General features: G+C 36.9%; 1 protein-coding gene across 5 annotated transcripts in view; it reads left to right on the plus strand.

Annotated features, from left to right (window-relative positions):
• LOC125833096 (calcium-transporting ATPase 3, endoplasmic reticulum-type) overlaps positions 1 to 16,480 on the plus strand; it is an 85,271-nt gene that overhangs the window by 24,772 nt on the left and 44,019 nt on the right. For all 5 annotated transcript variants that reach the window (XR_007443287.1, XR_007443288.1, XM_049512241.1 and 2 more), the window contains 6 exons: positions 389 to 474; positions 5,036 to 5,137; positions 5,216 to 5,269; positions 11,325 to 11,426; positions 13,146 to 13,204; positions 15,023 to 15,167. Coding sequence is in view for 3 of the 5 variants with exons in the window: in XM_049512241.1 (XP_049368198.1) it covers positions 389 to 474; positions 5,036 to 5,137; positions 5,216 to 5,269; positions 11,325 to 11,426; positions 13,146 to 13,204; positions 15,023 to 15,167 (548 nt within the window). In the remaining 2 variants the exon portion in view is untranslated. The remainder of the gene's footprint in view (positions 1 to 388; positions 475 to 5,035; positions 5,138 to 5,215; positions 5,270 to 11,324; positions 11,427 to 13,145; positions 13,205 to 15,022; positions 15,168 to 16,480) is intronic.

The following is a 16,480-nucleotide window of genomic DNA, read 5'->3' on the forward strand; positions in this document are numbered from 1 at the left end:
AAATACTAATTACGGGACATGAGATTAGATTTGCGTTACTTTACAAATGAGGGATGGGTTACTAACTTTGGGATAGTAATTACTAATACAGAAACTATTATAATGCCAATATGCAAACCTTTTCTTGAAATATTCGGAGTTCTTAGCAGGTGTTATACTTGTATCTGCCTATTATATGGTGCTTCAAGTTTTATATGCTCTAACTACAATGTTTCACTGATACAATGAGATTGCATGGAAAGTAAAATTGAATCAGTTCTGCCAATCAGTGTACCTTTTTTCATTTGCTGCTTTTGATTGTGTATATAGAATTCATTGTAGGCTCTTTAGTTGCTTTCGCTGCCTTTCGTTCCTATTTTATGCCATCTTCTTTTTGTTCTGATGACAGGTGAGAGCTGCTCTGTGGAAAAAGAGCTTGATGCAACGACTGCTACAAATGCAGTATACCAGGATAAGACAAGCATCCTCTTTTCTGTAAGTTATTAAAACCAGTTCTGTGGAGACTACTATATAAACCGAGCTTGGAGCATAAATTTTTCTTAAAAGGTCCATCATGCTGATGTGTTTGACAATGTAGTATGGGAGATGATAATACTGTCGCTTGGTTTATTCAGTAGCCTTGATAAATGTTAACCTAATTATTTAAAAATTAAAAAAATGGGCATTTGAGACTGAACATTCTCTAGGTTGAAGTACATCCTTGAATTTGTGGGATGCTGAATGGATGCTGCGATTTACCTTGTTACTTATGAGACATGTCAAAAGGACAAAAACTCTTGTCGATATAGAGTCCCTGAAAAACATGCTTATAAACGATGACTTTAGCATTCTGATGGCGTCTTTTTCTAGGAAGTAATGGGTATTATTGATAACTTGCTTGTGCATGGTATTTTTGCATCTTCTTCACTTGTCACAAGCTCTTCCACGTCTCACCATTTGTAGGTTTTGTGGTATTAACTACTCTCTTCTTCCCACTTGTGACTTCTTTTTTTCCTGAAGTTTTTGTAATTATTATTATTTTTTCTAAATCATTGTTAATTTCAAATGGAGTAAATTCTAAATCTGTAATATTTATTTTAAAAAAAAGAAGAAGCTCAAGTCTGGATGATAGATTGGATGACCAAGTGAAGTGCATCAAAGATGAGGAAGGAAAAGTATTGGTGGAAACGGTATACACTATACAAAGATGGCAGACATACTTACATAAACTCTTGAATGAAGAGGGGAACAAAAAATATGATCCAAGTGTTTTAGAGAACTTTGAGAGTTGTCGAGATTTTGGATACAGTAGAGGTTTAAATTTTGAGGTGGTTAAGGACGCTATTCATAACATGAGAAGGGGGGAGGGAGACCAAACCAGACGAGATCCCAGTGGAACTTTGGAAGATCGCAAGCAAGTATGGAGCGATAACTAGGTTGTTTAATGTCATTTTTAAGACAACAAAAATGCCTGAAGAATGAAGTGATCCTATTATACAAGAACAAGGGTGATTTCAGAATTGCTTCAACTATAGGGGTATCAAGCTGCCAAGCCACATTGTGAGAGTTTGGGAGAGGGTGGTGGATATGAGGATGGGGAAGGGTGTCTTTCCGAGAACTAATTTAGTTTCATGTCAGAGCGATCAACTATGGAAGCCAGTCATTTCTTATGGAGATTGGTGGAGCAGTATAAGGTCAGCAAGAGGGGTTGAGGCATTTTTTGTTTTCATTAAGATTTAGATGTCTGCTCTGAATGCACATCTGAATGATTAAGATGTTGTCTCTAGATTTGAACACGGAATGGTAAAGACTGTTTGTTTTTCAATATCTGAATATACATAATTTATTTATATGTACATAATAATTATATAATTCAAATAAAAATTAATAAATAAAATCATTAGTTGATAAAAGAAATAAAACACTTATGTTTGCTAGAGATGGGGGAGATAGTTTGTAGTGTTGGTGGTGATGGTAATAGTAGTTGTTAATCTTCTAGTAATGATGGTGGTGATAGTTGTGATGATGGAGGTGGTTGGTGTTGTGGTGACTGTCGTAATGGTGACGATTTGTAGTGGTGTTAGTGGTTGTAATGCTGAAGTTGGTTAATGTTAGTAGTTGGTGGTGGTTGATGATGTGATGCTAGTTATGATGATGGAGGTGGTTGGTAGTAAAGATCGACAATAATGGGGGTAATGGCTAATAGTAGTGGTGGAGGTGATGGCGGTGGTGGTGGTGATCGAAGATTGTATGGTGGTAGTTGGCAATGGTGCTAGTTATGATGGCAGAGTTTGTTGGTAGTAGGAATTGACTCTAGTGGTGGGAGGTGGTTGATAGTGGTGGTGGAGGTAGTGGCGGCTATAGAGACGGGGGTGGTGGCGGCAACAATGGATAAAATTATAAGGATGAAGGAGGTAAAGTGTGGTTGTAGCTGACAATAGTGGTTAGTGATGATGGTGGTTGTGATGGTAGATGTGGTTGGTGATTGACGACGGTAATGGTGGTTCACAATGGTGGTGGTTAGGGGTGTCAAATGGGGAATTAGAAATTGGGTTTAAAAGGGTTGGGTTCAAATGGGCTAAAATTCGGGTTAGGTCATGACCCGCCCAATTTGACCATCTTAATCTCATTGATTTTAAAATTTGCTATTTATGACCCAGCCAAATTTACTTTGGGTTTAAAAGGGTTGGGTTCAAATGGGCTAAAAATCGGGTTAGGTCATGACCCGCCCAATTTGACCCTCTTAATCTCATTGATTTTAAAATTTGCTATTTACATTTTATAACCACAATCTGAATTCCAACCCAAGAAAAACAAAATAAGTTCTTAATTTTGAAGTGGAAAGTCACAAAACATTATACTAACCAAATACACATATATTAAGATGACTCATTCAATGCAAATAAAGAGTATTAAAATGGGTTGAATTAGAGATTAAATTGGGCTAAATTGAAGATCCTTTTAAAATGGGTGAAGACTTTAATGAGTTGAGATTGATCCAACTTAAATTATTCTAAGCCCAACCCATAAAGTTTTGTGTGGGTTGGGCGGATTACCTATATTTGGGCTCATTTTCAGTCCTAGTGGTGGTGGTGGTTGTGATGACAGAGGTGGTTAGTGGTGGTGGCTGGTGATTGTGAATAGAGTGATGGTGAATATTATCCACACAAGAATACCTCGTAATGGTATTAAGACTCTGTTCTAGATCTAAATGATTAAGATCTATTCAGACCCATTAAGTGCCTTAAATCTTAATGAAAATATATGCAGTTGATGGTCTAGTATCTGAACTATTTAGATGATTGACATGACTTATCTAAGGGGAGGTGCCATGGTGTATGTTATTTGCAAGATGACATAATATTAATTGATGAGACATGTGGCGAAGTTAATGATAAGGTGGAGGTTTGGAGACAGACCCCGGAGTTTAAAGGGGGTTGAGACAAACTAAGACAAAGTACATAGAGTGCAAGTTTAGTGACATGACTCAAGAGGTAGGTGTGGAAGTGGAAATCAATAAAAAATCCATCTGTAAGAGAGAAAACTTCAAGCACCTTGGGTCAATAATCTAAGGAATTAGGATTTAGGAAGATTGACAATTATGTTATATATTGTATTGGAGCGGGATGGATGAAATGGAGGCTTGCATCCCGTGTTTTGTGTGATGAGAATGTGCATCAAGACTTAAATGTAAGTTTTATGTAGAAGTTGTTAGATCAATTATGTTGTATGGGATGAAGTGTTGCTTAGTCAAGAACTTGCACGTCGAAAAGATGAAAGTAACGGAAATGAGGACGTTGAGATGGATGTGTGGGGATACCAGGAGAGATATGATTAACGATGAGAATATTCAGGGCAAGGTGGGAGTGACCTCCGTGGTGGACAAAATAGGGAAGCGAGACTGAGATAGTTCAGACATATGGGGAGGAGATGCTCAGCTGCCCCAGTGAAGAGGTGTAAGAGATTGACCATGGTGGGTTTGAGGAGAGTTAGAAGTAGGACAAAGAAGTATTGATATGAGATTATTAGACAAGACATGACACTCCTCTAGCTAATTGAGGTCATGACCCGAGATAGGAGGAAATAGAGGCCGAGAATTAGGGTAGAATGCTAGTAGGTAGTCGAGCATTGTCTAGTTTTTCTTATTAGTATTTTTATTATTACTGTCCTGTTATCTTATAATTTGTTTTTTTATTAGGATAGTTATCAATATATACCATTCCGCCATCTAGTTTACCAAACATAGCCGAAGTGTACACTACATATACACTCGGTTGTATATGGTGTGCATATGCGGTGTATACATATGTATATTATATGTATAAATTTGTTTATTATATGTATAGGAATGTATAGATTGTATATGTATGTGTATCTGTATGTGAATGTGTAGGTATATATATTACATGTATATGTATATTAGTATTAAATATAATCTATACACTGTGTACATATTTTGTAAAGTGGCTAAAAGGTATTGGGCTGTAATCTTCTCTTTTTATTAATAGTTATTGTTTTTGCTTCGATTATCGTCCTATTTGCTGTTGCTAGTGTTTTTTCTCCATTATTTCAATTGTGGCTTCTGCACTAATGTATTCCCTTTTCATACTTGCTTTAAAATGTTTCACTTAAGCCAAGGATATATTGGAAACACCGTCTCTACCTTCACAAGATAGCAATAAGATACACATCACCTTCTCTAGACCCCACTTGTGGGACCCTGGGTATGTTGTTGTAGACTGTTCCATTAAAAGAAGATCTGGATGATAGATTGAGAATTGATCAGTTAACCTTCATTCCCTTAGTCCCTCGTAAAGAACTACTATTTGGTATAAAATAAAGTTAACCAATAATAGATGTCAGGTTCTAGCACCTGCAGAACTGAATAAAGATAACTAAATTATCTTCTGGTTATAGTTTCAAAGACATTTCTTTGGTTATATTCATATTTCTTACTTTCACCAGAAAGTTGTTTTGAGTTTGTTATTTTTGTCATAGCTGCATACAACAGTCTTCAAACAATGGCAATAAGTCAAATTTCTGTTTCGATTGCCAGGGCACTACAGTAGTCGCTGGAAGGGCAAGGGCTGTTGTTATTGGGGTTGGATCTAATACTGCAATGGGCAGTATACGTGATTCTATGTTAATGACTGAAGATGTGAGCTTTAAATGTTGATCCATACTAACAACACCCTTTATTTTGGTGTAACAGTGATTTGCTGTCTTATTGGTGCAGGAGGTGACGCCATTGAAGAAAAAGTTGGATGAATTTGGCACTTTTTTGGCAAAGGTATGGACTTTTATTTCCTTCCCCTGTTACAATTTCTGAGATAATTTTTTGTTATTCCTAGATTTCACCTTCACCTAACTCCTTTTTTAATTCTTATGTACTCTAGGAAGTTTTAAATAGAAACCCTCATGTGGTCTCTGTGCATTAATGATACTAGGATTTGTTGTGTTAGTTTTAGGATTTTATATAAGCTGGCATGATAATTTGTGTTACTAATACTGCTATCTGACAAATTAATCAAGATTACATCTGCATTTTGAATATATATATACAAAAAGAGGGCACCTATCTATAGTTCTATACAATAATCAATCCCTGTAGTGAATTGATGAAATTTAACATACTGCTTTTATCCTTCACATATCCTGTAGGTTACGCCAGAAAGCCAGAAACCAAAGAATTTTGTGCAGAGACAACTTCCCCTTCAAAACACCTAGCATTTCGTTTGGTCCACAAAACCCAATAGATACAAGCTGGTACTGTGTAACCCACAGGCTTCTTGCTGTTCTCCTTATCCCACTTTTGCACTAAACAGTCAACAGTTCTTTCACAGTGAGAGATATGACAAAAGACAAGTTGAAAAGATCGAAAAACAGGTTCATAGCTGCGTTGCCACTGTGCAATGCGAAAAAGAGATGTCTGCTGAACTTGTCCTCCTTGTTGCATAAGTAGCATCTGCTGCAAATGCTCATTCCCCCTCTCTGTTAATTGCTTTGTGTCAGACCGGCATCATGAGCTAACAGCCACATAAAAAAGGCCATCTGCTGACGAGCTTTTGTTTTCCATAACATCCAATGCTAGTAGCGAGTACTTTCCAGCACCTTGTTTAATCACTGTAGCAAGAGCCTATTGAAAAAAACACAATTCTGTTGCCTCAGCTAGAAGAATTGAGCTGCTTCATCAGTAAATAAAGCCAACTGGTCCAGATCTTGTAGCAGCAAGAGAGCCATTCTTGGAATTTACCAATCAAAACATGGTCTTCTAAAGTTGAGACACCAGCTGTTTTCCATTCCAACATTGGGATACAAGGCTATCAGTGTCGGAGTAGTTTCAGATTAGTTCTTTCAATAGATGTTTGATCCATATTAGTTCACAAGTCGCAACTACCATAGCTGTATATTCAGCTTCGGTACTTGATCTTGCAGCCACACTTTGTTTCTTGCTCTTCTAGGATATTAAATTACTGAACCCTCTAGCTAGAACACAATCAACATTTGTATGCCCAACAATGTTCGCATGTCCTCGATCCTCGTACAGTAGTCCTTTTCCTAGAGCAGATTTAATATACTGAAGAATACAGACTACTGCATCCTATGAGCTTCACATGGAGAATCTATAGATTGACTAACAACACTGATTGAAAAGGAGATATTGGGCGCGTTACAATGAGATAATTTAGTTTTCCATCTAATATCCTGTATCTCTCGAGATTGCTGAAAGGCTCCCTGACCTGGCAGAAACTCAAACATTCAGATTCATAGATGTATTGATAGGTCGACAATTTGTTGTTGCACATCTCTTTAAGTATGTCGAGAGCATACTTTCGCTTCAAATGATAATGTCTGACTTGGATTGTGCGACCTCAATACCTAATTTACCTAGGTCCTTGGTATGAAAATGCTGAGATGTCATTTCAAACTATCAATGGCCTCTTGATTCATGCCAGCGATAACTATGTCATCGACCTCCATTTCAATTCTCAATAGTTTTGAGATGCTAATCAACTGACAGTGAGGGGACTACAGTGTGACGATGAGGGGTGAGATGTAACAACCTGGAGGACACCTCACACGCGGTAGGAAATTGTGCTAAGACAAAATCTGTCCCATACCAAGTCAAGATCACTTGGAAACTCAATAAGCATGAGCACTAAGAACTCTTCTGTCATTCTCCTCTCCTTTCTTGTAATACCCTCGTATTCACATTCTATACTCCTTTTGTCTTTCTCTTTTGTCACCATTTGACACCCTTCCTCTTGTTCTATGTTTATCAATAACTCTGACCTATTTTCATTTCCTTTTAAGAGACTCCCAAAAATTATTAAAGCTTGGAAATTTTGATAAATCCAATTATCATTCTCCTCCATTCCTCAACACTTGATATTTACTTTGTTTAAGTCTTTATACCTCTTCATTCGAACAACTTAACTTTTATCTAATTTAATATAGTACAAGAGCAGGTAGAGGTTCTGAATTCAAGTTTCACCACCTACCATCAACACAAATTTTCTTATTACTTGACCCAAGAAAAAAGAATCAGAATAGCACGTGACGAAATTTGTTGTACACATAAATAAATAAAATTCTCTTTTCTAATAGGTTAAGCTTCTAAATTCTGTGCATATAATTCCATGACAATTTGTGAGGGTGCACGTCTATTATGCCTATGGTTTGTAGGTGGCGCATATAAATTACATGAGCCACAAGCGAGATAATTCTTTTCACTACCGTATCCTCCCATCCACACTCCATCTCCCCACTCCTAAACCACCCACTCTCCCTCTCTTCAAGAGGATTTTGGTTCCTCACTTGTCTTTCCCTTTGTGACTTGAATCCCTAATTTCTTTGTCGTATTTGGGGTGTTCTACCACTAGATTAAACCTCCTTGTCATAGGTTAGACAGATCTGACACCATTTTAGAACATTTGTTTGGTCCAAGGCAGTAGGAAGCTGCGCATTAACATGCGAAAGAGCCATACTATTACTAGTTGGCGATACATGACCTCTAGAAGTTGGCAGATTTTTGCGGGTGCAAGTTTGACCGATAAAATAATTGGGATGCCACTTGAGCCCAAGATTAGAGATATAAAATTTTGGCAACCTGTAATTCGGAAGTTTGCACAGAGGTTGAGCAGATTGAAGCAATTGTATAGAGGGTGTAAAATCACACTGCTGAAATGAACCCTCTTTAGTATGGTTATCTACTTTATGCATTTTTTCTGTATCTCAACTACAGTGGGATAGAAATTGCAGAAGATGATGAGGTAAAGGTATTCGTAGGTATCCATGTTTAATCATACTTTTAAGGGTATTACCTTTTCTATACAGACTATAGTTAGAAGACATGCAAAAGCTTTACTTCAACTACAGTGTTTTTATTTCATTTAATATTGTGATGATTCTAAAAGCTGTTTATTCCAAGTAATACTCAAACTTTTTTTTTGAGAAGGTAACGATTTGTATTATAAACCAGTACTTATGTAGTACTGAAAGCCCCTTTACAAAAACGTATGAAAATGTAGGAACAAAAACAGCAAGCCTAGCATGATTCTAATACTTCTAGGATTGCTTCTGCATCTACAGGGGAACTCTTTGTACACCAAAAACATAATAACAGAATACAATGATCATTTGTAGGGATCTGCTTCTATCCTCAAAGCTTCTAGCATTCCTTTCTCTCCAATAGGTCCACCAGATGCATGCTGGAATTGTCCTCCAATAACTTCTGTTCTTTGCCTCAATTCCTGCTTCCTCCCAACTTGAGAGAGTGTCAACAATCTTGCTAGGCATTGTCCATTGAATGCCTCTGAGATTGATTACCAAGATGTCAGGGAGGATCTCTGACAAATTTTGATTACCAAGCCATCTATCTTTCCAGAATTGTGTCCTGATACCATTGTGTACTGTTATAGTAGTATGATTCCTTAGGAAAGGCCACCAGTTCCTAATTGATCTCCAAACAGTAACACCATAGGGATTGGTTGCTTCCTTGGTGACCCATGAATCGATCTCTCCTTACTTCAGTTTAATCACCTTACTCCACATTGAGTGTGGTTCATGAGCATATCTCCACAACCATTTCAGCTTTAGAGCCTTGCTTTGGTTCTTCAAATTTTTGATGCCTAATCCTCCTTGTTTTTTTCCCGTGATCATAACTTTCCATTTTACCAGATGGTATCCCTTTCTTTTCTTGTTTCCTTGCCAGAAAAAATCCCTTCTTAGTTTATCCAATCTCTGTACTACTCCTGCAGGTATTGGGAACAAAGTTAGCATGTACGTAGGAAGGGCATCCAAGACTACATTTATCAAAGTGAGCCTGCCCCCCTTTGATAAATATTGTGCTTTCCATCTGACCAACTTCTTCTCACATTTCTCCAAGACAGTATTCCAAATTTCTTTGGACTGTGATTTTGCTCCCAATGGCATCCCCAGGTAGATAGCAGGTAGTGCTCCCACCTCGCCTCCTATCACTGAGGCCAAAAGCTCCATATTAGAGACCAAGTTTATGGGATATAAATGGCTCTTTCCCCAGTTGATGTGAAGACCTGACATACCTTCAAAAAGCACCAGAATGACCCTAAGGTATCTTAGTTGTTCCTCATCTGCATCACAAAAAATCAAAGTGTCATCTGCATATTTGAGATGTGTTACCTCCAAACTCCTCTCATTGTTTGTAGACACTTCAAATCCCGTGATCCACCTATTTGTTTTAGCTGTCTTGATCATGTTGTTAAGTCCCTCCATGGCAAGAATAAAGAGGAATGGAGATAAAGGATCCCCTTGTCTGATTCCTCTTTGGGCTTAAAAAAAACCTTCAGGAGCACCATTAATGAGGACAGAAAACTTTACTGTTGAGATGCAAAAATGTATCCATCTAATTCACTTTTCTCCAAATCCCATTTTCCTGAGTATATTGAGAAGGAACCCCAGTTAACATGATCATAAGCTTTCTCAATGCCCAGTTTGCATAGGATGCCTGGTTTCTTTTGACCCACTCTAGAGTCTATTGCTTCATTTGCTATTAACACCGCATCCATGATTTGTCTTCCTTTGATGAAAGCCATCTGTTGGGAGTCTACCAGCTTGTACATCACCCTTTGATTCTTTCTGTTAAAACTTTAGACAACAACTTATAGAAACTGCCTATCAAGATTATTGGTCTGAAGTCTTTAAGTTCCTTTGCTCCTTTCTTCTTTGGGATCAAGGCAATATAGGTGGCATTGAAACTCTTCTCAAACATTTCCTGCTCATAGAAATTATGGAAGGCCTCCATGATGTCCTGCTTAACAATTTCCCAACATTTGATGAAAAACCCATAGTGTAACCATCAGGTCCTGGGGCTTTATCAATGGCACATAACTTCAAGCATTTATAGACTTCCTGCTCCTCAAATTTGGCCTGTTGTTGTGATCTTTCTTTCTCTGATATTGAAGGACAATTCACTAAATTTCCATCAGGTCTCCATCTTTCTGTTTCAGAATACAGTTTCTCATAAAACTGTATGATTTCCTCCTTTACTCTGTCTGGTTCTGTGATGATCTTTCCCTCTACTTCCAACTGGTCAATATGGTTGCTTCTTTTGTGGGCATTTGCAGAATTATGGAAGAATTTTGTATTGTTGTCTCCTTCCTTCAACCACAAGATTCTAGACCTTTGTCTCCAAGCACATTCCTCATTTTTGATCAGTTCTTCGTACTCCATAACGATCTCTGCCTTCAAAGTAGCCGCTTCCTCTGTCAGTGCTCTTTTGTTCAGCAAAGAATCCAAATCTGCCATTTTGTTAAGCAGTTTGGACCTTTGAATCTGCAGATTTCCTTTTTCAATTTTACTGCACTCTTTGAGCTTTTCTTTCAGTGCTTTCATTTTACATGCTAGGATGTAGTCTGGCCTCCTATAGAAGGAGAAAGAGTTCTACCAGTTACTGATTTTCTCACTAAAACCTTCTGTGTTCAGCCACCAGTTTAAAAAAACTAAAAAGACTTGAGCTGCTTGAGAACAAGAGGGATGACTCCGGGGTGGGGGGGGGGGGGGGGTGCATAATAAAAGGAAGAATAGCATTTGAGATAATGAAGGAAGCTACAAAAGTTCTTTAAGGAAGTAAATGTGCCCTATTTCTCTTATTTCATAATATCTTGTCCAATAAACATGGGTATGCTGTATTGCTAAATGGGGTGAAGTGAAACATTTAATTAGGAGCTCATACTTCTTATCTGTCTAACAGTTCATGAGATTTCACTTACCACCTAATGCGACCTAGAAACTTATTTGTTCATCCATATTTCTCATCAATCTTCGTTATGTTATTTGCTTCTGAAGCTATTCTTTCGTTCTTTTAGATCATTGCAGGAATATGTGTGCTAGTTTGGGTGGTAAACATTGGGCATTTTAGTGATCCTGCCCATGGTGGCTTCTTGCGAGGTGCAATACATTACTTTAAGGTATAGGAATCTCATTAAAAGCATTACTAATCAATTTTGCCTGGATCATGCAAGTTCACACGTGGGTTTAAATGTTAAAGTACAGCTACACTGAAGTTTTTAAGTGTCTGATAATAGACCTTTCCCTTGCTTATTTATTATCACTGAGCACTTAAATGATGTTATGTTTTATTATATGACTGATTTTGTTTCAATGCTAGGTATTACCTGAGGTGTTACCTTCTCAAAATAAAAATAAAATGCTAGGTATTACCTGACATATTTTATTTTCATTAGTTAATGTACATTTACCAGAATCTTGGCATGTTTAATCTATGTAGGACGCCTTCGTCTGTTTTGCACTTTTAATTAGTTTTTTTCATCTGTAGAGGCACTATTTTAACCTAATTGATAGTTGTTAGGAAGAATCACACATGGGAGAGATATGATATCTCTAATTAACGGTACTATTTGTCGAAATTTACTCTAGCTACTGCAATATTTTTTAGCATAATTAAGTCGCTAGTGTTAGGATGATTTGAATTTTAAATTGTTATCAGGTTGTTCTAGTTAGTTGAGACAGTTTAGTTTCTTAAATTTTAAATTATGCAGATTTTGTGTTTAAAGTTGACTATTTAAAACTCTCTTGTGATTGATAAAATTATCGAAAGACATTTCCAATCCTTTTTTTGCTGTCCATATTTCTAAAAAACCAAAAAATGGTATCAAGAGCCTCATTGATGTTACGGGATCTGTGAGTTCTTCTAAAAAACTATTTTCAACCTGCAAGGGCTATTTACAACCCATTTTTTAACCCGTAAAGGCTACTTTCAATCATCTTTAACCCGTCAGGGCTATTTTCATCCCACTTTTCAACCATGGCAACCAATAGTCTCTCTTTCAATACCCCACAAATTTTTACCAACATAAACTATCAAATTTGGTCTGTGAGAATGAAACCATATTTTGAAACCTATGTTTTTTGGGATGTTGTGATGGAAGAAAAATCCTTGCAACAATTTCTGGCAAATCTTATCATTGTCTAGAAAAAACACTTTCAGAAGAGCTTCCAAGCAATACAAGATTATTGAGGGTGTTTTTTAACCACGAAACCAAAAGAAGAAAAAGAAAGAAGAAGAAATTTTGCAAGTTAAAAAATAATCAAAAGAATTCAGCACCAACCACCAAAGCAAAAATTGAGGAGGAACAGTTTTTAAATTGCAGTAATTAAAGGAAAGAAGGAGCATTGAAATTTACTTTCTTTATTGTAGTAGTTTTTAGTCTAATTAAGTTGCTTAAGCTTAGGATGATTTGAATTTTAAATTGTTATCATGTTGTTTTAGTTTACTGCAGTACTTCAATGTTTGCTTTGCTTCCACACTTCTCATTTGAGGGGGCTCTTTCTTCGTGCTTCATTTTTTTCAAGTTCTTTCTCTCTTATTATTCTTTTCAAGTCAGTTTTTGGTTTTGGAGTTCCTTTGGCATTGCTCTTGTTTAAAAGCTGTTCTAGAGACTTTATTTAAAAACTGTTTTATTTGTATTATCACAAGTATTTAACAGTTATTTTCCTCATGAGTGATATATTCGTGGGATTATTTGTTGTTTAGTTGAGCATATTATGTTTGTTATCCTTCTGTGGTTGGTCCTTTTTTGTCCTTGCTTCATTCGAATTCTTTACATGGGCTGATTTTGGTTCTGACTATACAACTGATGACACGTACTTCTCTCTTCCTTGTTTAGATTGCAGTTGCACTGGCTGTTGCAGCAATCCCTGAAGGGCTTCCTGCTGTTGTTACAACGTGAGTGTGTGTAACCATGTTCTTTGAATTCTTAATTGGTGCCTGGTATAAGATATCTGGGTATTTTCCAGTTGGGATACTTGCATGGATGTCATTATCTTTACATAATGCTTTCAAACAAAAAAAACAAACTTAAGAGGGTAGAAGAACCAAGAAATATGCCACCAAAATGTTACTGCTGGAGCCAGATGCAAAAGTCATTGTGTGTTTCAACAAAAAGAGTGACTTCACAGTTAGTCCTCTGCACAGAGAATAAACGTTGAATTTTTTTTAACAGGTGTCTCGTGGCTTAAGATTTATATTCTGATTAGTATGCCATAAAATGAGTTGTCAATTGAACTGTGTATTTCTTGTTATTGGCTTCAAAGATAATCCATGCTTGTTCAAAGTTTCTTTGTTTATCTGTTGAGTTAGTGCTTTGCATATTACATGTAGCCATAATGCTCTTTGTTTAAGTTCTCTGTCCATTCTGATATGCTGCCAGAAAGTTATTGCTTTAAAACATTTTATGTGCTGATAAGTGATGAGGTGGTTTCATCTTTCCTATATGCAGTGAAACCCCAGTTTAAATAAAAAGGACAGTAAGCTTTTAGGCTAACTTTTGATTTTAGGTAGATGCTGATGGGGAAAAGACTGCAAGACTTTCTCCTCTCAGTTGTTTAGCTATCTCACGTGTCATGGTTCACTTCCTATCTTATTTTCTGTGGTGGAAGAATCTTTATGCGGTTGTGTACTTTGTTCTGCATATCTTGAACCTGCTAATGTATGTACTGAGAGTATGTATTGAACATTTGATTAAACACTATTCTCTTTTAGCTTTGTATATTAGTAAAGCTAAAAATAAATGTTTTCACAGTTCATCTGTTTTCGTAATAGTAGCACCATAGTGGTTTTAGTTAGCTCTCCATTTATACCCGTGAGGTCTCTTTATATATCGATAATTGGGTGTTCGTAGAAAATCATATCTTTTTGTAGGTTTCTTACTTTTCTTTGTATACTTCTTGTATATGGACGTCTTTTTATGCCCATGCTGTTAATATAATTTTTTACTTTATCCAAAAAAACATAGTTCTCCATTTATGTACTGATTTTTTATATTTAATTTTCTCTTTTTGGTCTGTGTTATATGCAGTTATCTTCACTTCAAAGTATAACTTAAGACAAACATATGTTAGTTTTGATGGGAACTTATTGTAAAACACAATCATGAAGTCTGTTCAAGTTTTGCTAAAATGAAAAAGACTATCCTTCCTTCTGTATGTTTGAAATAGTTGATCAAGTATAGCTGCAGTGTGGTAGTTGGAAAACTTAAAAAACATATGCTAAAGTACTAACACAGATTGAACCTTTTATAAGTAGTATAGAGATTTATAGATGTAAAATGTCGTTCCATCAATTACTTCTGGACAAATGGTTTGTATGTCAGGAAATCGACAAAGTGTGACTTGTATCCCATACATCTGCTTACATCTCCTCTCCTGTTTCATGTATCTAGTGCATGAGTCTCTGGTCTTATTGTTAGTGGCATGGGTAGGAGAATATTTTTACTCTCCTTAGAAGTACTTGTGGCAGTCAATAAACCAAGTTTGACCTAAAAAAATCCCAAGTACGATAAAAACAGAGATAGTCACTGAATAATATGCTTCTTTTATCATGCTTTGTTATTGTTTAGGTATGTTGCTCAAAGATACGTTTTTGTTCTTTTACGTTTATTTTATGCTCATTTTCAATCTCCTCTATCCCCTCACCCCTCAAGAAAAAATGAGAAAAAGAAGAGAAAGGTAGAGAATCCTATGTACTTTTATCTGATTATGGCAGGTGTTTGGCCCTTGGGACAAAGCGAATGGCTCGTTTAAATGCTATTGTGAGATCCTTGCCGTCCGTAGAAACCTTGGGCTGCACGACAGTAATCTGCAGTGACAAGACTGGCACTCTCACAACAAATATGATGTCTGTGTCAAAGGTACATTGTAAACTATATATACTATTTCTGTAGTTTTGAACCTTTTCCGCATTCCCTTTCTTCCCAAATGGCCTATCCTACAGAAATATTATATTTTGGGGGAAGGGGTTACTGTAAGCACTTGAAAATTCTAGGCAGGAGCGATCTAGAAAGTGAGGATGTTAGCATAAGTAGAAGTGCAACAGAATATATGCACTGCGATTCAAGCAACCACAAGAAGGTGAAGATTATGTGACATTAGAAGGGGTTGTGGTGTGTAAATACAGTCAATTCATATGTTTTGGCTCGAAGTTCCATGAGAATGGCATGACTTAGATGAAGATGTAACACATACATTTAAGATAAGATGGTTCAAATTGAGAAGTCTATTGAAATGTTACGCATTAGGAGGATACCTGTCAAAGTTAAATTGCAAGTTCTGTAGAATAATTTTGTAAAACTGTTATAAGAGCAGGGATAACATATAGCATTGAGTTATGGGCCTCTAAGATGTCACAACCCAAAACGAGTCATGAGTGGCACCCACACTGGACCTCCTAGGTGAGCGAACCAATGAATTCAACCCCAACTCATATTTATCGTTCATCTTACGAAATACTAACCATAATGCGGAAGCTTAAATCTTATTATATATCGTTTCCCAAAATCTGAAAGTCATCACGTCAAGGACATGTAATCTCCAAATACTATGTCTAAGAGTATCAAGACACCAAAATAAATGAATAAAATAGTTTGTGTCTGAAAACTAAGGACATTATGCCATGACCAAGAAAATCACACACGAGCTTGAATGAAAAGCTCACCCTGAACCTGATATGCTGGAGACTGGCTAGAGCTGAGGGCGAGTCTAGTCGTTGGTACATTCGCTGCACTCCACAAAAGGAAAATGAAGAACATACAAGTTGGTGGTCAGTACAGGGCAACATGTAGTGAGTAGATATCATCGGCCGACTCAAAATAAAAACCAATATGCATAAAATAATAGCATGATATCAACTATAGCAACTTAGCAGGTGACAAACAACAGCCGCCATGAACAAGTGACAACAACACTGAAACAAGTGCAAAGCAGTGCACAATATCGAGAACACACATGATGTCTCATGCCTCCACACCACTCTCTTTTGGGAATTAGGTTCTTTGAGATTGAGTACATTTACTTTACTATATTTTCCTTTAATGTTATCGTGCCGGAACGTGACACCCGATCTAATAATATCGTGTCGGAACGTGACACCCGATCCAATAATACCGTGTCGGAATGTGACACCCGATCCAATAATATATCGTGCCGGCTCGTGGAACCCGATCCA

This window comes from Solanum verrucosum, unplaced genomic scaffold, assembly GCF_900185275.1.
Source record: "Solanum verrucosum unplaced genomic scaffold, falcon-dt-bn FXZP01000036.1, whole genome shotgun sequence".
NCBI classification, from domain to species: domain Eukaryota; kingdom Viridiplantae; phylum Streptophyta; class Magnoliopsida; order Solanales; family Solanaceae; genus Solanum; species Solanum verrucosum.